This window comes from Zymoseptoria tritici, chromosome 5 (assembly GCF_000219625.1).
Source record: "Zymoseptoria tritici IPO323 chromosome 5, whole genome shotgun sequence".
NCBI lineage: Eukaryota > Fungi > Ascomycota > Dothideomycetes > Mycosphaerellales > Mycosphaerellaceae > Zymoseptoria > Zymoseptoria tritici.
Window position 1 is genome coordinate 1,049,050 of NC_018214.1, and position 25,465 is coordinate 1,074,514.

At 51.8% G+C, this 25,465-nt stretch overlaps 8 protein-coding genes across 8 annotated transcripts; 5 read left to right on the forward strand and 3 right to left on the reverse strand.

Annotated features, from left to right (window-relative positions):
- Window positions 1–100: 100 nt before the first annotated feature.
- Window positions 101–722, reverse strand: MYCGRDRAFT_104455 (uncharacterized protein; the record flags this gene model as incomplete). Its single annotated transcript, XM_003852624.1, has 1 exon — window positions 101–722. A coding segment is annotated over one exon (483 nt), but the record flags the coding sequence as incomplete, so codon positions are not given.
- Window positions 723–913: 191 nt separating this feature from the next.
- MYCGRDRAFT_58858 (uncharacterized protein) lies at window positions 914–1,860 on the forward strand (the record flags this gene model as incomplete). Its single annotated transcript, XM_003852107.1, has 2 exons — window positions 914–1,581; window positions 1,643–1,860. 2 exons carry the CDS (start codon window positions 1,037–1,039, stop codon window positions 1,791–1,793), a joined length of 696 nt encoding a protein of 231 aa, XP_003852155.1.
- A 1,140-nt stretch (window positions 1,861–3,000) lies between these two features.
- MYCGRDRAFT_71986 (uncharacterized protein) lies at window positions 3,001–5,989 on the forward strand (the record flags this gene model as incomplete). Its single annotated transcript, XM_003852108.1, has 3 exons — window positions 3,001–3,327; window positions 3,390–3,833; window positions 3,884–5,989. The coding sequence occupies 3 exons, from the start codon at window positions 3,199–3,201 to the stop codon at window positions 5,987–5,989; spliced, it is 2,679 nt and encodes an 892-aa protein (XP_003852156.1).
- Window positions 5,990–7,892: 1,903 nt separating this feature from the next.
- Window positions 7,893–10,640, forward strand: MYCGRDRAFT_86046 (uncharacterized protein; the record flags this gene model as incomplete). Its single annotated transcript, XM_003852109.1, has 2 exons — window positions 7,893–9,314; window positions 10,605–10,640. 2 exons carry the CDS (start codon window positions 7,893–7,895, stop codon window positions 10,638–10,640), a joined length of 1,458 nt encoding a protein of 485 aa, XP_003852157.1.
- Window positions 10,641–11,410: 770 nt separating this feature from the next.
- On the forward strand, window positions 11,411–13,600 carry MYCGRDRAFT_104459 (uncharacterized protein; the record flags this gene model as incomplete). The annotated part of the gene is made up of 4 exons (XM_003852110.1): window positions 11,411–11,707; window positions 11,768–11,801; window positions 11,898–12,692; window positions 12,749–13,600. The coding sequence occupies 4 exons, from the start codon at window positions 11,581–11,583 to the stop codon at window positions 13,449–13,451; spliced, it is 1,659 nt and encodes a 552-aa protein (XP_003852158.1).
- A 325-nt stretch (window positions 13,601–13,925) lies between these two features.
- Window positions 13,926–15,036, reverse strand: 6PGL (phosphogluconolactonase; the record flags this gene model as incomplete). Its single annotated transcript, XM_003852623.1, has 1 exon — window positions 13,926–15,036. One exon carries the CDS (start codon window positions 14,715–14,717, stop codon window positions 13,926–13,928), a length of 792 nt encoding a protein of 263 aa, XP_003852671.1.
- Window positions 15,037–15,629: 593 nt separating this feature from the next.
- On the forward strand, window positions 15,630–18,134 carry MYCGRDRAFT_109451 (uncharacterized protein; the record flags this gene model as incomplete). The annotated part of the gene is made up of 4 exons (XM_003852111.1): window positions 15,630–17,104; window positions 17,447–17,461; window positions 17,838–17,860; window positions 17,977–18,134. 4 exons carry the CDS (start codon window positions 15,630–15,632, stop codon window positions 18,132–18,134), a joined length of 1,671 nt encoding a protein of 556 aa, XP_003852159.1.
- Window positions 18,106–18,714, reverse strand: MYCGRDRAFT_104462 (uncharacterized protein; the record flags this gene model as incomplete). The annotated part of the gene is made up of 1 exon (XM_003852622.1): window positions 18,106–18,714. The coding sequence occupies one exon, from the start codon at window positions 18,558–18,560 to the stop codon at window positions 18,249–18,251; it is 312 nt and encodes a 103-aa protein (XP_003852670.1).
- Window positions 18,715–25,465: the final 6,751 nt, after the last annotated feature.

The following is a 25,465-nucleotide window of genomic DNA, read 5'->3' on the forward strand; positions in this document are numbered from 1 at the left end:
GCCATGCCATTGATCAGCAGTGTCTTTGGCGATTCACTCCGTTGACTTGAGATGCAGCGGCGCAAGACGAATGTCATGATCACCACCGCGAGCACAAAGACCAACGAGAGAATGAACCAGACCAGGAACCCTCGCATGGACAACAAGTGCAGCAGTTGTTGTAGGTCATGACTTGGCTCCGGCATCGCAGAGAAGTAGCTGATCAGAATGGCTCCTGCAGCAACCAGTATTGTTCCGTATGCAGTCCTCAAAGTCCACGGCTCTTTCAGAAGCAAGCTCGCCATGACGCTATTGAACACCAGACCAGAAGCCTGCAGCGTGCTCAACAACGGCAATGGTAGGGAGACGATTTGTATCGTCGATCCAATGATGTTTGCGACCAAGAACAACAGCATGCCAACTTGCCACCTCCTTCGTCGGTAGGGAGGTCGTCGCGAGACATGATCTTCTTTCTCATCCTCCAGCATGTGTGACTTTCGTTGTAGCGTCAATCCCACAGATTGCACGCATGTTGACAACAACCCAACGATAATCCCGATCGCCATCGCGCCCTCTGGGCTCATCTGCGTCTTCGCGTCGTCCATGTTGACGCTTCTGTTGTGGATGTGGGTTTGCTGGATGTGGTGTCAAGAGGATCGATCGTTATTGTGCGACCATTTTCGGCGTGGGCACCTCCGTCGAAGGAGCAGGCACTTCTTTGTGAGGTCCAGTCGTAGGGTAATGCAATACACACCAGCGGTGAAGTACCTGGCGACGATGTCTGTAGACGATGCTCAAGCGGCAGGTGTAAGTGGTACCTCCTCCCGATTGGGTTAAGCTTGACTTTGACTGGAGCGACATCACCGTGCTGTATCCAGCATAGCATCTCCTGCTTTGTACCACCAACATTGGAGCTCTGAACCATCCGCCAACCGAATATCCTCGACCATCTTCAGCTTTTTCGAGCTACGCACCAGCTCCGCTTCGCCTAGACTGCTCATCCCGCCTCCAAGAGCTCACGATCACCATCGTCACCACCACTTCAACCAGCACAACCATGTCTCAAATACACGCCATGTCGGACGATCAAGTCAACACCGAGCTTCGCAAGATGACTGCCTTCATCCGCCAGGAGGCTTTGGAGAAGGCGCGCGAGATCCACCTCAAAGCGGATGAGGAGTTCAGCATTGAGAAGTCGAAGCTCGTTCGCTCAGAGACATCTCGGATGGACACGGAGTACGAGAAGAAGTTCACTCAAGCCGGCATGAGCCAGCAGATTACAAAGTCCACACTCGCCAACAAGCAGCGACTGCGCATTCTGAGTGCGAGACAAGAGCTGCTCGACTCGCTGTTTGAGGATGCCAACAAGAAGCTTGCGGATACAGCTTCAAAGGACAAGAAGAAGTACGAGAAGGTGCTCAGCAATTTGATCTTGGAGGGACTATACGCATTGGTGAACGAGAAGAAGGTCACGCTCAAGTGCAGGAAGAAGGATGACGATGTGGTGAAGAAGGCTGCGGACAGTGCGAAGGAGGAGTACAAGAAGAACATGAAACGTGAGGTGGACATTCAGCTTGATTCGGACAAGATCCCAGATCAGTCGTAAGTCGCCCGTTAATTCACTATAGCTTTCCAGAAGCAACCTGCTAACTTTGTGTCTTAGCGCCGGAGGTGTCATCATCCTCAACAGCACAGGCAAGATTGACGTCAACAACACGTTCGAAGAGCGACTGCGCCTGCTCGAGAGCGACGCTCTACCTACCGTTCGCGCGACGTTGTTTGGCGAGAACAAGAACAGGAAATTCCGCGATTAGGAGGAAGGTCTCGGAAGTGGAGACGATGTATCATAATCGCGATCGAGATATTTGCTGACATGGCTTGAGATTCTTTGCATGATGCAGGACAGCTGAGATCGCGTAGGCGTTATGGAGAGACAAAAAAGAGGATGTTGATGCTCAGCAGACTGTCTGCCGCGAGGCCACGAAGTCCCTTGTCCTACACCTCTTGGCTGGCGCATAGTGTGAGCGGTCATTTGCTCTATCATCCGAGCCAGAGTCTGTCAGCTTCACCTGACTGTTCAAAGACCCAGGGTTGCACCACCCACAGCCGTGACTCCGAACAGTACTGGGTCTTCGTCCCTCGTCTTAGTCGATGAACTCGTGAGCTAATGTACCGTGGTGTCATCTGTCAGGGCCGATTTTCTCCTTCGGGTCATCGTCGTATACTTGCGCAACAGAACTTATGGGCGGCACAGCATGACTGTCAGCAGAGAGGATAGGGATCCCAAGTCAACTAATCGTATGCAGACGTCTGCCCACCTGACTGGCCTGCAAACGTTCGCCGCCATTGTCTGCAGCTACGTGGAGGGCAGCGCTAAAAGTAGCGTGTCGGTCTTAGCTCGAGGTCTTGGAACTCTAAATTAGCGTGCTTGTGATCAATGCTCAATCCCTCTTCGACCTGGATCCAAGAACATGGCTTGAATTCGGGACATCTTGCTCTTGGTCCAAAGGATGTCGTTAACTGACGGGACGCACTATTTCATTCTTCCTACAGCACATCTTCAGATAGTCAAGACCGGACGATAACAGCAGCGGATAGAACGAGACCTTTCTATTGACCACCCGAGCACGTTGTCCAGGTCTCAAACCCTAAAGTCCACCTCGCTCTCGAGGCGAATCGGCCAAGGCTTTGGCGTACGCATGCCCGAGCCACGGCAACCCTTACAGCTGACAGATACGACATGATGCTGACGGGGAAACAGCGAGTGAAGGTCGGCCAGACATCGTGATCACCAAAGACGAAACGTTATGCAAGGCTCGACAAATTCAAGAAGCATGGCGATTGGCTGGAGGCGAAGCTGCTAGCATTCCTACAGCCGAGTCTCGACCTCTTCCGTCCCAAGCACATGCGGTGTTTTCCTTAGGTACCTCACCGATGCACTTGACGGCGGACGGCGAGATGCTTATTGTAAGCTGTCTCCCCTGTTGACGGTAGGTCACGCTCTCACATCCTTCCCAACCTTCCCATCATTCCTTTGACCTCCGATCTCTTTGATCCGGACCTGGATCTCGCTATCCACCTGTTCGCTCTCCACCGCATTGCCTTGGCTTCCAGCAGCGTGACCACCACGTTGGAGCCACGGGGACTACTTGATACTCGTCGACCCTCGAGTTTCGACTGCGCCAGTCGCAAGTCAACTTTCTCCTGCGTGTCTGCAAGATGGCGACGACAGTGACCGAGTTCGTCACGAATACAGTGACCAGGACTGCCGCGGCGGCAACAGCAACAGGCGTCAAGCCTCAAGGTGGGATTCTCGAAGGAGAGAATCCCAGCCAGTATGACTCCAAGGTCAGTTCAGCATTGTAGTACCATGTTCTGTACGATCACCCAGTGCTGAACCGCCTCTCCAGAACCCCATTATCCTCTTCATCATCCAAGCCGGCATCATCATCGGTTTCTGCCGCCTCCTCCATTGGCCTCTCTCGAAGATGCGCCAACCTCGAGTCATCGCCGAAGTCATAGGAGGAATCATGCTAGGTCCCACCGTAATGGGACGGATACCTGGATTTTCCGCCGCGATCTTCCCTCCAGCCTCAATACCGAACCTCAATCTTGTCGCGAACTTGGGATTGGTGCTTTTCTTGTTCTTGGTGGGACTAGAGGTGGATGTGAGATTCTTCTTCAGCAATTGGAAGGTTGCGCTGAGTGTGGGCACGGCGGGTATGGCATTGCCGTTCGGCTTGGGATGCGCAATAGCTTGGGGATTGTACAACCAGTTTGGGAATGAGCCGGATATTGTGGACATCAATTTTGGGACCTTTGCGTTGTTCATTGGTATTGCCATGGCGATTACGGTAGGCTGTTTGCAGGTGCTGCGAATCGGACAACTGCTGACGGATTCCAGGCCTTCCCTGTGCTATGCCGTATCTTGTCAGAGTTGAAGTTACTCGGGACACCAGTCGGTGTGATCACGCTATCAGCCGGTGTGAGCAACGACGTTGTTGGCTGGATTCTGCTCGCTCTCTGCGTTGCTCTGGTTAATGCTGGCAGTGGACTCACAGCTCTGTGGGTATTGCTGACCTGCGTGGGATACGCTCTTTTCCTGTTCCTGGCAGTTCGTCCGGTCTTCTTGTGGTACCTCAAGCGCAGCGGTGCTCTTCAGGATGGTCCATCCCAGTCCGCGGTTGTACTGACTCTTATGATCGCACTGGTCTCGTCCTTCTTCACAGGAGTCATTGGTGTACACGCCATCTTCGGGGCTTTCATGGCTGGCTTGATCTGTCCCCACGACGGAGGTTTCGCCATCAAGTTGACCGAGAAGATTGAGGATCTGGTCACCGCCCTGTTTCTCCCTCTCTACTTTGCCCTCTCGGGTCTCTCCACGAACATCGGTCTGCTCGACGACGGCATCACTTGGGCCTATGTGATCGGCGTTATCGCCATTGCCTTCATCGCCAAATTCGCTGGAGGCACTTTGGGCGCCAAAGTCAATGGCTTAGTGTGGAGAGAATCCTTCACGATCGGCGCCTTGATGTCTTGCAAGGGACTTGTCGAATTGATCGTGCTCAACATCGGACTGCAGGCTAGAATCCTCAGTGTACGAACGTTCACGATATTCGTGGTCATGGCTTTGGTCACCACCTTCGCAACGACTCCACTCGTGCAATTGCTGTACCCTCCGTGGTATCAGAGGAAGCTGGAAGCCTGGAAGCGTGGTGAGATCGACTGGGATACCGGCAAGCCGATCAGTGACTCTACGACAGAGACCGACAGCATGGCGGTGCAGAAGGAGGAGTCTGCTAAGATCAGGAACCTCCTTGTGTACTTGCGACTGGACAACATGCCTACGCTTTTGGCGTTTGTCTCTATGCTCGGGAGGAAACCAACGCAGATCGCATTAAGAGAGCACCCTTCCCGCGAGGCAGAGAAGGACTTCAAACCCGAGCAAGATTCTCACAAGAACCGCAGTGTAGCAGTACACGGTGTGCGACTTGCCGAGCTCACAGAACGTGGATCGGCGGTGATGAAAGTGTCCGAGGTAGACGAGTACGCCGCTTTCGACCCGGTGATCAACGCATTCCGAGTCTTGGGACAACTCTTCAACCTCGCAGTCTCCGGCGAAGTGACTGTCGTTCCTCAGGCCAGCTTCGCAGATACACTCGTCAACAAGGCTGTCGAAGAACAATCCGACCTGCTGCTCATTCCCTGGAGCGAGACTGGCAATTTGAGCGAGATGCAAACCGTCGTCTCCAACGACAACGTACGCAACAAGCTCTCGAGCGACACATACACGGCGTTTGTCCGGCAGGCCCTCGACAGCACGCAGTGCAACACGGCTGTGTTCATCAACACAGGATTCTCCGGGTCGTTGAGAGAGCGCCAGGCGACGCTGCACCGCACTGTTAGCGGCATGAGCATGCGCAGCGCCCACCGCGACCACCCGACGACACTGTTGAATGTCGATCAGAGCCACCACATCTTCATGCCTTTCTTTGGCGCTGGAGCGGACGACCACGTGGCGTTGAGGTTGGTTCTGCAACTGGCTGAGAATCCCGGAGTGACGGCTACGATCGTGTACTACGAGGCTGAAGACTCTATCACCGCGGCGCCCACTGAACCTCAAGGCGAAACCTCTGAGAAGCGCCCGACCTTCTTGACTGCCGTGTCAACGACGTCCCATCGCTCCGAGTCCGCCTCCTTCTTCGCTACGCTTCAACGCTCCCTCCCAGCGTCGCTCTCCTCTCGCGTGGTGTTCGAGTCTGTGTCCAGCACATCTCAATTGCAAGACGCACTTTCACGCGCGCAGGCCGAAGTCGCGCAAAATCCGCGGAACGGAGGAGACATCATCGTAGTGGGTAGACATGTTGGGCAATTCAAATCGAGTACAGCAGGAGGCAGCGCCAACGCGGCGACGACAGAGTGCCTGGGTGCGCCGGCGGAGATTATGGCGAGCAGTGGAATCCGAGCGAGTTTGTTGGTCGTGCAGGCGAAGGGGAGTGGAATGGAGTGATACCCAGGCGTGGACGAGGCGCTTCTTGGAGATATGAGATGGGATTGTTCTTTGACGATGTGATGAATTTATGATACCTTGGAATCGGCGACCTACAGACGCTTTTGCAATCACACTTTGCGTTTCAATGCTGTTCAACAGTTGACTTGATATCTGTGCTCTACCTGTCGTGCGTCCGTCGATTTCACATGTCAGCATGTGAAATAGTTCCACGACGTCAAAGGTACCTCATCAACACCCTCAGTCACCTTTCCTCCGTCATCGCCGAGACCAGGCGAAGGCCTGGAGTCATCGATGTCTTCCCCTTCTCATGACTTAGTGTCTCTCGTTTCAACTTGCCTCACATTCGGCAGAATACATGAATGAAGGGACGAAGAGTCGAGACACAGGGTCATCCGTCAGGACATTTTTACCTCATGGAAAAAAGAAGGACCAAATCGATGCGTCGTGCGACCACACACGACACAGCATACACATCGGCAGGTTCGAGGCTGAGCTGCAAGCAGGTTGGCGAGAGATGCCCCGAGGGAGAGTGATCGTGCGTCTCGTCTACGTCTTGTCTCGTCTGCTGACTGAGGGTTGACATGTGGTCACTGATGGAATTCTTACTGTGTATGCGGCGAGTTCGGGAGGGTGGTGGTCGTTTGGGGGATCGAGTATTGATTGCCTATTGTGTCTGCCTGGCTGCTTACATGTTCTTCATCAAGCAGAAGGTGGCTTGGTTGATTGTGGATGCGGTACTTCGAAACCGGTACTTGGTCCTCCAGAAGAGTGGACTGCCAGGATCGAGGGGATCGCCGGAAGGGATGCGGTGTGCGTGACACTGCAGAGGAGTAGACCTACCTTTCATGTGCGCACCGCACTGTCGTCTCTGTGCCTGCTTTGACCGTCGTCCTGTCCAGCCAGAGGGTTTGTGTATACCTATGCCATGATGAGGAGATGACACGACGAATCTGAAGGATCGAGATGGCAGCCGGCACATGTGACACACGGCTGATGTAATAATGTGGCAGGCAAACCTAATGATGGGTCGTCAAGCCATCCCCGTTGTCCTCTTTCACATGATGACAACTTTCTTCCTCCTACGCCTCCATTTGCAGGCCTGCCCAGGTGGTCACCTGGCTTCGATCCATTAAACGCCGGTTCATGAGAAAAGATGGCTCCAGGCGGTGAACCGGAGTGAAGTCCATCGTTTTCCGCCCCCGACATAAGAGTCAGGTTTCCTTTTGCCGCATCGCTGCTCTCGTCACGCGTTGCCGTCCCGTCCCCAGGAAAGTCAGTCGATCGTATAGACGGAACGGTCGGTCATGGCTAGCGCGCGTGGTCGTTTGTCTTTACTAGCGCACCGCATGACCTCCATCTGTTCGATCCAACTGCCGCCGCCGCTCTCCGCCATTTGAGATTCCATTTCATAGCGCTGTATACTCCTCGATCGAACGGTGTGTTGACCTTCTCCGACTCCTCCTCACCACCAACGTCGTCACAACAAAAATAGTCGATCCCAGGACCCGGGATTCGTGGGACATCCTTGCACCTCATTCCCTTCTAACAACAACGGGACCCTTCACGAACAACGCATCATACCGCGGGACGAGTTCGGACAACGTCACTTCAGCCGATGGTCGAAGGTCTACTGGAACGAACTCACTTTCCTCTGTCTCCATAACATTCCTCACACCACACATGGCTCATGGAGGTGTTATCAGGCAACCCAGCTGCGTTGCTTTGCAGAGGGCCAGGCGGTGATGGTCAAAGGAATCGCAATACGACAGAGCACAATGACGGAACCGATCACACGACCACGACTTCGTCTAGACATCAAATCGTTCAGGACATTCAACATTATATGCCATGGACACGCACAGATGAAGATGACAGCAACCTACGAAGGGCGAGGAAAGAGATGGAGCGACGACGCATGAAGAACGCCAGGAACGCAAGAGAGTACCGAGCGGCGGCGGACCGGTTGGATCAATTGGAAGAGAACCACCATTGGAAGTTGGAGGAAGACTCGGAGGACTGCGACATGGATTTGATACGACATCGACTGGACACACTGAAGCGGGCAAACCATGCAGGAGACATGGAGCAAATGCTGTCGCACATCCGCAACGACCTCAAGAGGGACCTCGGCGCGATGTGCAACGTGCAATTGTATCTACATTGCCACACCGGAACGAAATTCTTGATCGACGAATACACAGATGTTGTCAAGTACACGATTGAACGATTGATGGAACACTGCGAGACGTTGGACGCTCCGAATGTGGACCGATATTTGCAAGTGTTAAAGGCTGCGAGACAGTCGTTTGGGAATACAGCACTGATGTTGTCGGGAGGTGGGACGCTGGGCATGTGTCATATCGGGGTGGTCAAGACTTTGCTAGACGAAGGACTGCTCCCAAGAATTGTGTGCGGATCTTCGGCGGGCAGCATTGTCGGATCAGTGCTTTGCACGCAGAAACCGGAGATTGTTGCGGCAAAGCTGGACGAGCTAGTCCAAGGCGATTTGAATGTCTTTCAAGACGACAGTGAGATTCAAGGAGTGATCGGCATGGGACTGAACATCCTCTCCGGTGAACCCGGCTTTCGGATCAAGAACCTCTGTCGGGTGATGAGGAATCTCCTCGGCGACATCACCTTTAGAGAGGCCTACAACCGGACAGGAATGGTGCTGAACATTCACGTCTCTTGCGGAGACAGACACAACCTTCCTCGCCTGTTGAACCACATGACAGCACCGAATGTCCTCGTCTGGACAGCAGTCGCCTCGTCATGCTCTCTCCCGCTCGTCTTCAAATCCGGAGGCCTCAAAGAGAAGAACCCGGAAACAAGAGAGATTGGCACCTGGGGCCATCCAGACCACGAATGGATCGACGGCTCCATCGCCGGCGACCTTCCCGCTCGAATCCTGGAACGCCTCTTCAATGTCAACAACTTCATCGCTTCCCAAGTGAACCCTCATGTCATACATTTCATCCCAGCAGAGGGGGCAGTCTCGACGCCCGTTCGCAAGACCGCCAGTACCGTTTCCAGCACCCTTCTACACGGCTTCGTCGCCGTGGCTGAGCGATTTGATAATTTCGCCCCCCTGCGCATGGTTCACTCCATCTTCAGCCAATCCTATACCGGCGACATCACCATATTACCCAACACAAGATTCTGTCGTCCTACAAAGATCCTCGCGAACCCGGACGAAGACTTTATGCGCAAAGCAGTCCGCTCCGGAGAGGAAGCCACATGGCCGAAAATCGACCGCATCAGAAACATGGTCGCCATCGAACTCGCCCTCGACCGAGCGATCAAACACGTTCACGGCGTCAAAGTAGGCACTCTCCGCCCCGCCCTCCACCGCACCAGCTCCACCCGCTCCGAAGCAGGTCTCTCGCGCCGCCGCAGCGCCACAAATCGTGACGCCTCATCCATCACCACCACACATCGCGGTTCACCAGCCCCTGCCCGACCACGCACCCACCGCCCCACCAACTCCATGATCGACCCTCCGTTCCGTCCTCTCACCCACGGCACAATCACCAGCCCCACTGAATTCTCCCTCTCCTCCTCCGATGAAACCACCTCCGCCACTTCCGGCTACTCCTCGCCCGTCACCTCCTACACCGACGAAGACTTCTCCGACCTCCCCTCCAACCCGCGAGGCGGGAATATGGAGATCGACCCGGCCGAGCGCGCGCGCCTTGCATTCTTATCCCAGCCCGCATCGCCGAGTATATCGTACAAAGCCTACTTTCTGGCCGAGGAGAGTGGTGTCGCGCCGCCGAGTAGTCCCGAGTTGAGACGAGTGTTTAATGAGCTGCATATGAGCGCTATTGAGTTGCCAAAGGGGAGGAGGAAAGGCAGTGTGGACGAGAGTGCGAGTGGTAGATGATAAACCATACAATACCTACATCCTCAATGCCAAAAAACATTTGAAATCGCGCAGTCTCCACATATCATCACTCATCGTGAACTGATCTGACTACTCCCCCACCCCCCTTCCAAATTCACCACTTCCGGTGACCCTCCACTCCGCACAATCGCCCACACGACTTCCTCATCCCCCTCGTTCACTTCCTGGTGTTCGGCGAACGCGGGGATCAAAGCGAAGTCTCCGGGAGCGAGGTGTTGTTTCTTTTTGCCGCCTTCGGAGACGATGGTGCCGTGGCCGGAGTGGGCGAAGACGATGGTGTCTTGGGCGCCGTGGTGGTGGATCGCGGAGGCGGAGTGAGGGAGGGCGATCATGCGAGAGGCGCAGATGTGGGGAGTTTTGTCGACGATGGCGTTTTGGCGGATCATGCCTTGGGTTTGACCTGGGCGAGGGGGTTAGACATCGAGGTGGCCGAGAAATGGCATTGATTGGGAGGGCGTACCACCCGACTCTTTGAGCTCTGAGGCGAGAGTTACGACGACGGGATTTTGTTCTTGAGGCATGTTGGGCTTGTTGGAAGAGTCTTTTTGGTCGTTTTGTGTGGAAACGCTTGAGATGAGAGAGGGGAAGATGGAAGTACTGCTGTTCGGTTTTTTTTGCTATCGCGATCTTATGGTTGAAGCTGTCTGATGAGCAGATGAAGCTGGACTTGGAGAAGAAAGCTCGCTGGTGACGTAGAATACACGGCAGTGGGCGATTACCTACTACTGCGATCAAGATTTCTAAAGCGAGTCGTCCTTGCCTCCTCTGTTGTCTGTAATTGTACATGTACGCCATTGGTGACCATGGAGCTCTGGAAATGGACGAGTTTCGTCGCTTTCACATGCCAGTCCTCGAGAGCGTGACGTTTTCCCCCAGACGCTGCACGAGCACATGCACTCGCAGATTTGCACATGTCAACGGCAGTACCGCAGTACCAGTCAGCCGCACTGCAGCTTTGCTTACCTCGTACCGCTCTCTTCGGGTCTGGGGCTGACTCTGGAGAAAACCCGGGGAGATGCGCTCGTATCTCGTTCCGGTGCGGCGAGTCTCTGCGAGAGTCTGGGCGGTCTCCATTTCCGCCGCGTAGATGAGCAGTGACAGTAGTAGGTTGGAGAATCGCTCTTGCCTTCGAGGCGGTGGGAGCTGGGCCTGAACTTCGACCTCGATACTGGTGCCATACGACCTCACATCCATACATCAGCATTGAAGGAACTACGCTCCCTCGTTACTCCGCCGCATCGGCACGGGTCCAGACGTCGCATACCAAGAGTCCCGCAGATCGGATGCGGATGTCCACGAATTTTCACATGCCAAACTGTAAACGGCCACTTCCATTCCAGCCGAGGTGCGATGCGATCGAACCAATCACATCTCTCGCATCTCCTCCTGACAACGAGCAGACACATCACGCGGGGGAGAGCAAATGTTCCACATTTTCCCCTCGGCGTTCATGTGAAAGGGAAAGACGCGCTGGGTCCAGTCCAGATGTGGTAGACATCCCCGTGTTTCTTGTCACGTCTTGTGCCTCGTGGACTGGACTAGGAGGACTGGATTACTTTCCATTCTTGCTACTGCTTCCTTTCCTTCTTCTCCCTCTCACACTCGACTTCATCTCTTTGTCCTCCTCGAACCTCTCCCTCTCTTCCTCGAGTTCAATTCATAGCGAACAGCGACCACACTCACAATGTCGCAGACTTTCTCTACGGCCGATGTGGCCAAGCACAACAAGGGCGATGACCTGTACATCATCGTCGACGAGGATGTCTACGATCTGACCAAGTTCCAAGATGAGCACCCAGGTGGCAAGAAGAGTGTGTCTCTCCTACGATCACGAGTGGATTGCTAAAGAGAAGCTGCTGACAATCTGCTAGTTCTCACGAGAGTCGCCGGAAAGGATGCGAGCAAGTGAGTGTCTGGAGAAAGCTTCAGCCCGGCCAGTTGAGCTGTGTTGAAGCATCCCAGCAGCCCAATGCGAACCACATTCTAACATGCAACCCTCAGACAATTCTGGAAGTACCACAACGAGAGCATCCTCAAGAAGTACAAGAAACTCCAAGTCGGCTCGCTCGACAGCAAGAAAGCCGCCGAACCCACTCCTCCACCCTCCCCCAAGGCCTCCCCGAAGGAAGCCGTCGTTCCCCAAGCCGAGTCCGGTTTCATCGCTCCCGCTCCAGGCCCAGCCGCCGCCGCCGAGATTGCCGAGCCTCTGGACGCATTTGGCGACTTGGTTCCCTACGCCGACCCCTCGTGGTACCAAACTTACCACACCCCATACTTCAACCAAACCCACGCGGATCTGCGAGCGGAGATCCGCGAATGGGTGGAGGAGAAGATCATGCCAAACGTGACAGAATGGGACGAGGCGAAGAAGGTGCCAGATGAGATCTACAAGGAGATGGGCGAACGTGGATACCTCGCCGGTCTGATGGGCCAACGCGAATGGCCAGAGCATCTGACCAAGTACAAGATCGCCTCGGTCGATCCGAAGAAGTGGGATCTCTTCCATGAGATGCTCCTCACCGACGAGCTCTCCCGCGCGGGCTCCGGCGGTTTCGTCTGGAACGTCATTGGCGGTTTCGGAATTGGTATGCCACCTCTCGTCAACCACGGCAAGAAGGAGTTGGTGGACCGCATTGCGCCGGGAATTCTGGCGGGTGACAAGAGGATCTGTCTGGCGATCACGGAGCCTGATGCGGGTAGCGATGTCGCGAATTTGACGTGTGAGGCGAAGCTGTCCGAGGACGGGAAGCACTACATCGTCAACGGAGAGAAGAAGTGGATTACCAACGGAATCTGGTAAGGCAGAATGCATCTTATCTATACGCAAGGCTGATATGCTAACAACGAGACAGGTGCGACTACTTCACCACCGCCGTGCGAACCGGAGGCGAAGGAATGGGCGGCGTCTCCGTCCTCCTCATCGAGCGCGAAGCCGGCGGCGTCAGCACCCGACGCATGGACTGCCAGGGCGTCTGGTCCTCCGGCACCACCTACGTGACCTTTGAAGACGTCAAAGTCCCCGTGGAGAACCTGATCGGCAAAGAAAACCAGGGCTTCAAAGTCATCATGACCAACTTCAACCACGAACGCATCGGCATCATCATCCAATGCATCCGCTTCTCCCGCGTGTGTTACGAAGAATCCGTCAAGTACGCCCACAAGCGGAGGACGTTCGGACAGAAATTGATCGAACACCCTGTCATTCGTCTCAAACTCGCACACATGGCTCGGCAAATCGAGGCGAGTTATAACTGGATGGAGTCGCTCATCTTCCAATGCCAGCGCATGGATGAGACGGAGGCGATGTTGAAGTTGGGGGGTGCGATTGCGGGATTGAAGGCTCAAGCAACAGTCACATTCGAATTCTGCGCGCGAGAGGCGAGTCAGATTTTTGGTGGATTGTCGTACAGTCGTGGTGGACAGGGCGCCAAGGTGGAGAGGTTGTATCGCGATGTGAGGGCGTATGCGATTCCGGGTGGCAGTGAGGAGATTATGTTGGATTTGAGCATAAGGCAGAGTTTGAAGGTTCATCAGGTTTTGGGGATGAAGTTGTAGGTGGACGACGCACGAGGGAGATGTTGGATGAGCATGCGGGAAGGAGGGCATTGTGAGCTGGGTTTTTGAGGAGAGCGCGACAGCCTCTCCCTCACATTTTTCTTGATATCTATCATAGGTATACACAATACATTTCACTATGTTGAAGCACAGTGCCGTCTGATGTTCGTGGTGAGTTTTGTCTATTCAGCACCTGCCTTGTCAACCCAGCAGAATGGTCGCGACTTTCGGTGCAAGATTTCTTGTGGCCTTCATTACCAACCTACGCGAGAGGACTTGAGTTCCACTGGCCGTGTCAATTCGTTCAGCTATTCTACCTCCATCCGCCATTCTATATCATCCACTTTCCTTGTCACTCCAATCGTGTCGCGAGACATTTTGCTCATTCTGTATTCCTCCGCTTCTCTTTCCTCATTCCCTCCCCATACAACCCTTCATTTTGGTATCACCTTCTCCTCAATTTCCTCTCATTCTTCAAATCACACTCCCCCTCCTCGGAAAATTCACCCCCTCCACGGCCTCCCCGTCACAAAACCAACTACACTTCTCCCCGGCCCCCTCATTGACCAACCCACACGGCAGAACCCTCCCCTCTTCACTGTCAAAAATCTTCTTCAACACCTCTCTCTTCCCCTTGCCCGTCGCGACAAATGCCACCTTGGCCGCATGACACACCACCGGCAATGACAATGTAATCCTCTTCGGCGGCGGTTTCGGCGAATCACTAATCGGCAGAACCCAAGCGGACGTCTCCCTCAGAAGCGCATGATCGGGAAACAACGAGCATGTATGTCCATCCGGCCCACATCCCAGCAGAATCAGATCGAAAAGCGGCAATTTCACACTATCCCTCGACGCAAACGACGAAACGAGAAGTTGCTCATAATGATCCGCCACACCCTGCACATCCTCCAAGTCCGAGTCATCAATCGTATGCACCTTTGGCTTGCCCAGTTCCTCGGGGATCTTATCGATGAGATCCGATTGCACGAGACGGTGATTGGAGTCCTCGTGCGTCAAGGGCACGCAACGTTCGTCGGCGTAGAAGATTTCCCATTGGGAGAATTGGGGGGTGTCGGAGGGGGATTTGGCGGGGGCGAGGAGGGCGGCGGAGAGGGTGGAGGGGAGGGAGCCGCCGGAGACGGCGAGGCGGAAGGTGGTGTGGCGGGCGAGGGCGTCGTTTTGGGCGTCGAGGATGTATTTGCGGAGGTGCGGGGCGAGGTCGGTGGTGGTGGGGAAGGAGTAGAGGTTGGGGTGGCCGGGCATGTTGGCGGTGGTGGGAGTGGTGGTGTTGGCGGAGTGGTGTTGTTGGCGGAGTGGTGTTGTTGGCGGAGTGGTGTTGTTGGCGGAGCGGCGTTGGTGGTTGTGCGACAGGTGGTTCTTCAGAAGAAGAGATCGAGATAGAGGAAGGGAGGAGGGTTGGTTAAAAAGGTGGGCGGGTTCTCAAGGTGTAGAGTTTCGGTGATCGACCGGCAGCAGGCGGCGTGGTTCGCACGAGCGAAACGAAACGGGATGATGCTGGATTGGGTTGGGGCGCCCGCCGTTGAAATGCCGTGACTTTCTTTCACGTGAAGAGAGTCGGATTGCTGGTAAGGTAATCGATACTTGGTGGGAGGATTAGGAGGATGAGTCGGTGAGTGAAGTGACATACGACAATACCTTGGCCTGATGGTGCAGTGGCATAAGATGATTACCTTATCTCCTACTTTCTACGGTATGACGAAATCGCGGCTGGGGAGCGTAGAATATTCTGTTCCTCTTGCGGTAAGCATAAGCATCGCTACGATCAAGAACAGGGAGTCTTGCTCGATCCGAATCGCGTTGCCAGTGTGTCTCGTACCTGCACCTGCCTCCCATCGCGGGTTTCAAATCTGTTGAGGCCGAAGCGGCAGAGAAGTACCTCATCGGCTCATCCCAATCCACCGTTCGGCATCGTGAGTCTTGGCGCTATACCTTATCTTCCCGTGAAGAACGAGCCGCTGTTTCGCACCCGGTCCGATGACATAGCTTAGTCTTTAGTCTACCCTTCTCGGCAGAAATTCGGTCTACGGTATGAGACACTTTTTCTGCCTTACGAACAAGACAGACACCATCGACGGACTGAGGCATTGAACCCGGACAACGAGAAGAACAAGACACAACCACATAAAAATCCATCACGGTCCATCTACCACAATCATGGCAGGCTCTAGAGCTAAACAATTCGCTCGGCCACCACCCAAAAAGAAACCTCCCAAAGCCGCCTCCCTCATCACCCCAGACGACTTCCAATCCTCCGCCGACTTCGAAGAGTCCGCCGGGGGCAAACACCGCGTCGGCGACCCTCAAAAATCCGCTCGAGCCTTCATCCGTGCCCTGGACATCTACGACCAAGGTCTGGCGAAACATCCCTCCTCTTTCGATCTCGCCTATAACAAAGCCCGATTGCAATTGGAGATATCACAGCAACCCGTCTTGGTTGACTTTATCGGGGTGGAATTGTTGCAATGGTTGGAACTGACGTTGGCGTCGCATCGACGGGCGTTGCCGTTGAGCGCGGAGAATGTGGATGTTCTGTTCAATACGGCGCAGGTGTTGACCAGCTTGGCGGAGGTCTTGGTTGAGGATGGAGAGGATGAAGGGGATGATGAGGAGGCAAAAGCGAGTAAAGCGTTGCAGGAGGCGTTGGAATTGCTGTCGGTGTGTTTGAGTCGGCAGGAGGTGTTGTTTGAGCAGCATCGAGCGGACTTTCCAGATGTGGAGGAGGGTGGTGTGGCGTTGAACGCTGAAGAGGGTGCAGCAGAGTCGTCTACACCAACCGCTCCATCAGCAGCACAAGAAGACGACACCGACATGGCTGAGGCTACCGTCGAAACACCCGTATCTCCAAGCGACCTCCTCGATACAGTCCACGCCTCCCTTTCCGCGCTGACCACCCTCCTACCCCTTTCAGACCACTCCGCTCTCCAAGACCTCGGCGGAATGGCCCGCGCCCTCACAGAAGATAAAGCACCAACCTACATACGCCTCCTCGACTCCACCGCCCAGACACCCGCGACTCTCTCCCTCGCCCTCGACCGCGCCGTCTTCATCGCCGCCTACGCCAACGCTGAATTCGAAGCCCGCCAACTCGACTTCGCGACATATCTCTCCCGCCTCGACGAGTCCTTCAGCATACCCGGAAAGGAAACAGATGCGAGTCTCCTCTGCGCCGAAGCCGACGCGAGGATGGAAATGGTTCTCTCCGCACTCGACGTCCTCGGCGAAGGAGGAGGACCGAATTTACCCGCCAACACGTGCTGGAAGACCCTCTCCCTCTCGCAAGAACTGTACACCGCGGCCAGTAAACTCGAGACGGACGATGCGAAGGAGCGGAAAGCGGAGGTATTCAAGTCGAAAGGTGATGTTGAACTGCTCCGCCTCCGCTTTACGCAAATGCCCGGCACGGATCTGTCTGCTTCAGTGAGGAGTAGTGGACCGACGCTGGTGAAGAACGCGCAGACCTTTTATAAAGGCGCCGTCTCACATGCAAAGGCTAGTGGGGATGAGGAGGTGGAAGAGGAGGCGAAGGGGAGGTGGATCGTGGCGGGAGAGGTTTCCAGGGTGATGTTCGGTGGAGAAGGGTCGGGAGCGGGTCAGCAGGGTGGAGAGGACTTGTTGGAGGTGTTGGAGGGGTGCGTGGAGGAAGGAATCGTGGGGAGGGATGTGGCGGGAAGGATTGTGAACGGCGAGGTGGAAGGGGGCAGTTCTTCGTCGAAGAGATGATCAGAGGAGAGTTTGGATCAGAAAAGGAGCGCCGCGGAATGGACGGCGGCGTAGGATTCATCGCTCACTAGTCCAGGTACGCCAATCTTTGCTACCAGGTATGGAGAATGGGTCACAACGGTTCGCACGACTGAGAATTTCACCACGATGCCAACAGGACATCAATGCACAGCTTTCACATATTCCACCCAACTCTCTAGCCGAACCTTGACTTCAGTCCACCGACACTGGATGGATGCTTCCACGTGTAGATGTCTGGCGCAGCAGTGAGCCAGTGGGTCAGTCTCTCGCACGCACGCACCTCCGACGACAAACCCGAGTGATCTTAGGACCACGCCGACAATTTTTCTCCCGCGGACTCCCTCGTGCGCTTGACGGGATAGGGCGCCGTTGACTCACGACGGTGGCGTTGTCGGATACACCTTTGAGAAGCGTGTGAACCGTTCATTGGGAAATATTGGAACCGCTTCAGGCTCGTCTCGCCTCCTTTTCCCGGAGACATGGAGTCCACGCAAAGCTGACATCTGTCACGCACCTTACAGCACTTAATCACAGAGGGGAAACGACGCGGTTTGGACATTGATCTGGTTGCGAGAAGGCGTGTTTTGATTTGGTGAACCCTCTATGGAAGACCCTCTATAGAAGACCGGGCGCCAAGGGCTCGAGTAAGCTAAGCTGAAAATATGACCTGCAGCTGTTTCCGCCGACAGACATACCTCAGATGGAAAGGGGAAGCGATGGGATTGGTGACGGCGATGGTGGTGACATGAATGGGTGGTAGAAGGGCAGGGTGGGTATTGTGCAAAGGGCAGGGGATGGGTCGCGATGGTTGAACCGGTGGTGGTGAAGCCGGTGTTGAAGGTGTTGGTCGTGTTCGACTCCGTCTCCTCCTCTTTCGAGAATACTCTCTCGGGTCAGTCTGGAAGGTCTGACGCCTGAACCTTTTGTCGTGCTGGTGACGGAGCACGGAGGTGTTGAAGGTGAAGTCGGTGTTGAGAGTGTTGTGTTGTCGTGCTGGTGACGGAGCACGGAGATGGTGATGTCGGTACAGACTTAGGGGCATGTCGCATCGCAGTGAATGTCCGCATCAGCGTACCGGCATTCACAGTCCCAATAAAGAACCCTGTCGTAGCAGCGATCTCCATCATGATGGTTTTTGAATCTGAACGGGGTGGTGGACAATGTTTTGCACGACTTTCCGCCGTCGTAATAGCAGACGTTCCCCTTCCCTCCGCACTTTTTCTCGAGGGCCAAGGCCGGTGGCAAGAAAAGCATCATGGCAGAGAGCAGGTATTGAGACGGCTTCATCGTGATGTGAAATCGCTGCTCGATGTGGTCAGTTGACGCTCGATCAAACCGGGACATGGTCCCGGGGAGACGAATCACCCACCTCAAGACTCTTCTCTCGCTTGTTCGACGGATGTCAAATCGATCGTGTGCAATACCGAATAAGGGCTGATGATAGTGCTTGGTGTATGTCTGAAGGTCTTCCGTCCAGAGAGGAATTGCGGAGTTTTATGTCCGCTTGACTGTAAGTGCTCAAGCGTTGAGTGTGTCATTAGTTCATGAGTACAGTACAGGGGATGAGCTTAAGAGTTCACAATCTCTACCTAGTGGTTCCTAAACCCAGATAACACTCTTTTACTCCTGATAGGCTGGACTCGAACGAGGGACTCCAGGGCGACATGGGGATGCGAGTAGGAAGCCATTTAATTGTAGTATAACGCTACATCGGCTGTAGACTTTGGTAATCTGATCGCTCATAGCGGAGCATACACTATACTCACCTCTAGGCTCGATAACTGGGATGTCGACCGGCCTGATTCTGGCCATACCTGCGAACACACGGTGTTCCCCGCTTCAAATACGGCATTGTGGCCTCACGTGGCGAGCATGTTTGGCCGAGCGTTTCCTCGTAAGAAAGGTAGGAATTTCACGGTCACTGCTGGCCAGGGCTGTCCACGGCATAGGAACAAGGTTCGATGTACCGGGCCACGTGCGGCTGTGGTTCGCATCAGTCAAGTCGCAGCGCCGGTGATGGTTCACGCTATTGCCAGGGTATTGCCATGGGTTTGGTCTTGCTCGTGCGTCGTGAAGACAAGGGATATAGAACTACCAGGCGGTGGGGCCATCCGGACGACGTTTCATCTCAGCGCTTGCAAGCCTTTTGGCATGCTCTAGAGGGGAATAACTAGTGACCGGCGCCCCTTCTGCTAATGGCCGGTGCCCTCCAATATCGGCTGTTATCCTGGTGCGAGGATATTGCTTATGTAATATCCTCGCAGTTTTAGTGTAGTTACCTTATTAACTATGCCCTTAGCGCATAGCTAGAGTCTATATTATAGGAGGTGTTAGCTATATAGAGGGCGCTAGTAAGGGTTTTAGAGGTCGGTGAATAACTGTCTATATAGCGTCTATATTACTCAAAACTGCCTTCCTTGCTCTACCCTTATATATTATCGTAGATATAATAGCGGTTGCTCGAATAGCGTTATTAGTAGATATATATAGCTATAGTACTATCGCTATACCGGTGCGGTAGAAGGTAGAGGCATGTAGCTATGTTGTTACCGTTAGTACTATTGCTCTCGTTTGTGAAAGGCGCCAAGGCTGAACGTAGGCGGACCGCAGGGACCTTTAGGTCGTTGCGAAGTCCCTGCGATATCGTTGCGGTGTGCACATGCGGGTGCGAGTTAGATGTCGCGTAGCGAGTCGTAGGTGTACCGCACCTATTCCGCACCGACTCGTGTCCATCTCTCGAGGGTTAAATAGGTAGCCGCCGTAGGCGGATCGAAAGGGTAAGAATTACTCTTACACTAGATAGTACGGTATCCTTATACTGTTGCACACCCGAGTAGTACGCTTGTTTATATATCCCTACTACTTATTATTATATAGTAATTCTTCCTTAACCTTTACTACAAGGGTAACAGTCCGAGGATGCTACCTAAGCGAACTACTAGGGTCGCTGTAGGAAGAGACGAGCTACTTATAAGTAGCGCTATGTCCGATAAACAGGGCATTACTGCCGAAGCTGTTACCGATGCGGGTCGCATTAAGGAAGTCGTTAATAACAACTAAGATAACCTTATTACCGACTAAGAGGAAGGTAACGACATTACCTCGATACTCTCTAAGGAAGAGTACGCAACTACTCCGCCGGCGGATCCCGCCGAGGGAAACGAAGACGACAATGCCGAAATCGACGAAATAGTCGACTTCTAGGCTACCGTCGCCGCGGAAGAGGCTCTTGCTAAAGCTTTCCTTCGGAAAAAGCTTAGAAAGATAAAGGAACTTAATAAGAACTTAGCGGACAATATCGCCTATAGTCGCGTAACCGGACATAAAAGGGTACGGTCCGATAAAGAGTTTGCCGGAGTTAGAAGAGCTAAGATTAATATTAAGAAGCCTTTCGACCTTAAGGGCAAGAGCGTAAAGGAGCTGCGTAACTAGCGCTTTAAATACGAGCTTGTATTTGCTAATGCACCGCAGTCGTTCCGTAGTAATTCTTAGAAGGTTATATAGTCTATGCAATACCTAGCTTACTCTTACGATCCGAGAAAACGCTAGTATAGCTAGTAGGCTAACAACCCTAACCTACGTACCGTAGCGACTTAGGTAGGATTTATAGAATTCCTTAACAACCTGCTAGACGATCTAGACGCTCGTAAGCTCGAGTCCTTTAAGAAGTATTACGTCGCGATATAAGGCAAGGATTAGTCCGCACGCTCGTTCCTTACATACTTAGAAAGCATCGAAGCTTAGCTTCTACTATTGCCTTCGGAGGAATAGTCGTTATATATATTTTATGTGCAACTTCGTAAGGATGTTCGCATTAAGATTATAGATTATAATATAATACTAACTACTCGTATAGAGCTTGTAGACCTTACGTCTCGTATAGAGAAGAACATTAAGGATACAAAAGCTCCCTCTGCGAGTACTAGTTAGAGACCTCTAGAACCTTCTAAGACGCTAGCGCCTCGCAACCGCGAGCTAAGAAGTAACAGCTAGGGCCGAAACTCTAATAGGAATAACTATAGAGGAGGCTAGAGAGGCAATAGTAATAATCGTAGTAGAGGAAATCGTAGAGGCTTTAGAGGAGGCTCTAATCTCCCTTCGCGCCCTGCCGATTTATCCTCTACTGTTAGCTGCTAGATATGTAGAAAGGCTAGTTATATCTTAACTACCTGTCCCTAGAAAGGACAGGGAAGTAGAAATCCAAACCGAGCTCTAATTAGTTTAGGAAAAGGATAGGCTTCGTCGCAACTGCACAAAGTATAACGAAGCCGAAATTAGTACGGCCTATCGAAGCTAGACAGGTTATTACTCGACAGTTCGACATTATATTATCGCAGGGACATCGCATAGTCTCCGCTATGTTTAATACAGGGTCGCAAATTACCCTAATCGACTAGAAGTTTATAGTTCGCTACGACCTCGCAACAGTCGAGGCCGAACTCCTATCTCTAGTTTAGCTTTAAGATTAAAGCATAACCTGTTATAGCGCGTATAATGTTCCTGTTCGGATAATAGACGATAATAGTATCGTTAAAGAACATACTATACTTATATATAGGGTAGACAAGGATAGACTAGAGATCCTCTTTAGACAACATACTATAACGACGAAAGGAATTAACATCTAGGTTAGTGCAGGAACCTAGCGATAGGGTCTAGGGACCGAAACTATCGGCAGGATCTCGTATAAAAGATTAAAGAAAGAGTTAAGGAACGACAAGACTCCGCTTATTGTCGTCGGATAGATTATAGTAACGCCTGCGGGATCTATGCGCCTCGCATGTACTGTCGGCTTAGCCGAAGTAAAGGTAGTTAAAATCCCTACGGCTCTCTTAGACTATACCGACGTATTCGACTCTAACTCCGCTTCTGCGTTGCTAACGCATCGAGCTACCGACTATGCTATTAACCTAGTCGAGGGCTAGGAACTACTATATAGCTCCCTATACAATCTCTTGGAAAAAGAGTTAGGTATCCTTCGGGATTACCTAGAGAAGGAGTTAGCCTCGGGTCGCATACAACATAGTATTAGCCCTACGGGTGCACCAGTTATCTTTGTTCTAAAGAAGGGCGGCGAGCTACGCTTGTGCGTCGACTACCGAGCACTTAACTCTATTACCGTTAAAGACAGATGCCCTCTGCCTTTAATTAATAAAACCTTAGATCGCCTAATAGGTACGAAGTTCTTTACTACCCTCGATCTTAAGGAAGCATATTATCGCATCCGCATTCGTAAGGGCGATAAATAGAAGACTGCGTTCCGTACGCGGTATAGCTATTACGAGTATAAGGTTATGCCCTTTAGCTTAACTAATGCTCTAGCTACATTCTAGGCCTATATTAACCGTGCCCTAGCGGGCCTTCTCGATAACCTTTATATAGTGTACCTTAACGACATATTAATTTACACCTATAGTAAGGACATCGAAGGCTATTAGGCTGCGGTCCGTAAGGTCCTAGACCGCTTGCGCATCGCAGAATTGTACGTTAACCTTAAGAAGTGTACCTTCGCGGCACAGGAGGTTTCGTATTTAGGATTCTGTATTACGACTAAAGGTGTAACTACCGACCCTAAAAAGATCGCAACGATCTAGGAATAGCCGCAACCGAATAGCGTCTACGACGTTTAGGTCTTCCTAGGTTTTGTAAACTTCTACCGACGCTTCGTGTTAGGATTTGCAAAGATTAGCAGCCCAATTACCGACCTACTCTAGAAAGATAAGGAGTTCGTATAGGGCAGGGAAGCTAACGCGGCTTTTAGAAAGCTAAAGGAGGTGTTTACTAGCGATATCGTTCTTAGGCACTTCGATCCGAAACTAAAGATTAAGCTAGAAACGGATGCCTCTAACTTTAGTATCTTAGGTATTATGTCGCAGCTATATCCAGATAGTAAATAGTACCCTGTTACGTTTACGTCTCGAAAGATGCAGCCTGCGGAGCGCAACTACTAGACGTACGATTAGGAGTTGTTAGCAATAGTACACTACTTTAAGGTATAGAGGCACTATTTTAGTAATTCGGAAAACCCGGTCTAGGTTTATACGGACTATAATAATCTAAAAGGCATTTAGACTGTCTAGAAGTTAAATGCGAGGCAAGCGCGGTACGCACTATACCTAGGCTTATTCGACTTCGAGATTTTCTATTAAGCAGGGAAATCGAACCTAGCAGATAGACTATCTCGTAAACTAGATTACTAGACTAAAAATTCGGCTATAAACGAACTACTTCTAACTCTACAGAACAAGCTGAAGTTAGCAAGTTAGAGCGTAATAGTTGCGTTCGCCAGGATCGCAACCGAAAAGGATTAGGGACCCGATTGCGGTATAATACCGCAGGGAGATCGCAACGACCTCCCGGACTAAAGCGACGTAGTCTCTGCGAAATCCCCCGTCGCTAGCACTTCTAAATGCATGCAGATCGTGCTACGCTATATAGCAAAAGTCCTGCTTACTAGCGCAACTACATCTTCGGAAGATTTAAAACCTTTCCTCGAGCTAGTATCTTTACTATAGGATCGCGACGACTTTATTAAGCGATAGAGATCTAGCGAAGAGGTATAGATAGAGAGTCGAAAGAAGCGCGGGAGTTAAGCATAGAGCTTAAGAGACGACAACTTGCTCCGTAGGTACGGCAAGTTGTATATACTAAATAAACCGGCCGTAAGGAACAAAGTTATAGCGGTTTACTACGACTCTAAGCTTATAGGACATTTCGGCGCCGACAAGACTATAAAGCTTATTACGAGGTCCTTATACTAGCCCGAATTAGACGCGGATGTTAAGCACTTCGTAAAGATATATAATGTCTGCTAACGAATAAAGGCTCCGAGATTGTTGCCCTTAGGCAAATTGTCTAGCCTACTAATTCTAGGAAAGAATTAGGAAGAAATTACCCTAGATTTTATTATAAAGTTGCCGCCGTCGAAGCGCAACGATAATATATTCGATTCTATACTTGTAATCGTAGACAGACGATTAAAGATAGCATTATATATTCTAGGAAAAGAAACTTAGAAAGCTTTAGACTTCGCTAAAATATTTATAGATCGAGTAGCATCTAAGTTTGGTTTCCCTAAAGGCATTATATCCGACTGTAGTACACTCTTTATATCTGTATTTTAGACAGAGCTATGTTTTTAATACTAAATAAGAAGAAGACTAAGTACCGCGTACTATCCGCAAACGGATAGTTAAACTAAGCATTAGAACCAGACGCTAGAAGGATTCCTAAGAGCATTCTATAATAAGAAACAAAACGACTAGGCCAAGTTGTTACTATACGCTAAATTCGCTTATAACAACTCGGACTATTTAAGTACTAAGAAAACATCTTTTTTCCTAGTATATAGAGAGAATCCGCGATAGAACGATATAAACGAGGCCGTTTATTACAAAGGGGAGGCGCCGGTAGCAATTAAGCGGTTCGAGGAGATATAAAGCGCACGCGAATCGGCTGCGAAGAAGCTTAAGACCTCTTAGAAGTACTAGCAAAGGGCGTACGACAAGAAGTATCGTAACTATACGTTCCGTAGGGGCGACTTAGTATTACTAAGTACGAAAAATCTAAAGTTAAAGAAGCTAAGCCGGAAGCTATTACCTAGGTTCGTAGGACCTTTCCGAGTAGACGATATAATTAGAGAGAAGGCGCAGGCGTACCGCCTAGTACTACCTTCGTTATAGCAGATCTATAACGTCTTCTATATCTTACTACTATAACTGTACTATATTAGACCTAGCTTCGAGCTAAAGAATGTTAAGCTACCGGATGTTACTACGGATAGTAACGAGGTATACGAGGTTAAAAGAATTGTAGACTAGCGGACTCGCGACGGCGAGATGTAGTATCGATTAAGATAGAAAGACTATAACGAGACTTGTAATATATAGCAAACCGCCGATAATTTCGAAGACATAGACGAGCTGTTATAAGAATAGGAAGTTACTACGAAATTACGGCGAAAGACTAGGAGAACATAGATTACGATTAAATATATTAGTATTGTCGAACTACTAAGTCGGTGTCGTCCTATGCGTATCGCATTCGAGACTCTAATCTAACTAATTGCCCGCGCCCGGAAAATGCGCTATATTAAAGAAGAGAAGTTATTATAGTAGTAACTGCGAGTTGTAGTTACGATAATAAGTCGTTGCGAGATAGGTGCGGAGTCGGTATAGAGATCTACTCTTTATAGAGCGTCGTTCTTACGCGCTAGATCCTCTACGTAATCCGCTAGACAAGCCTGCATA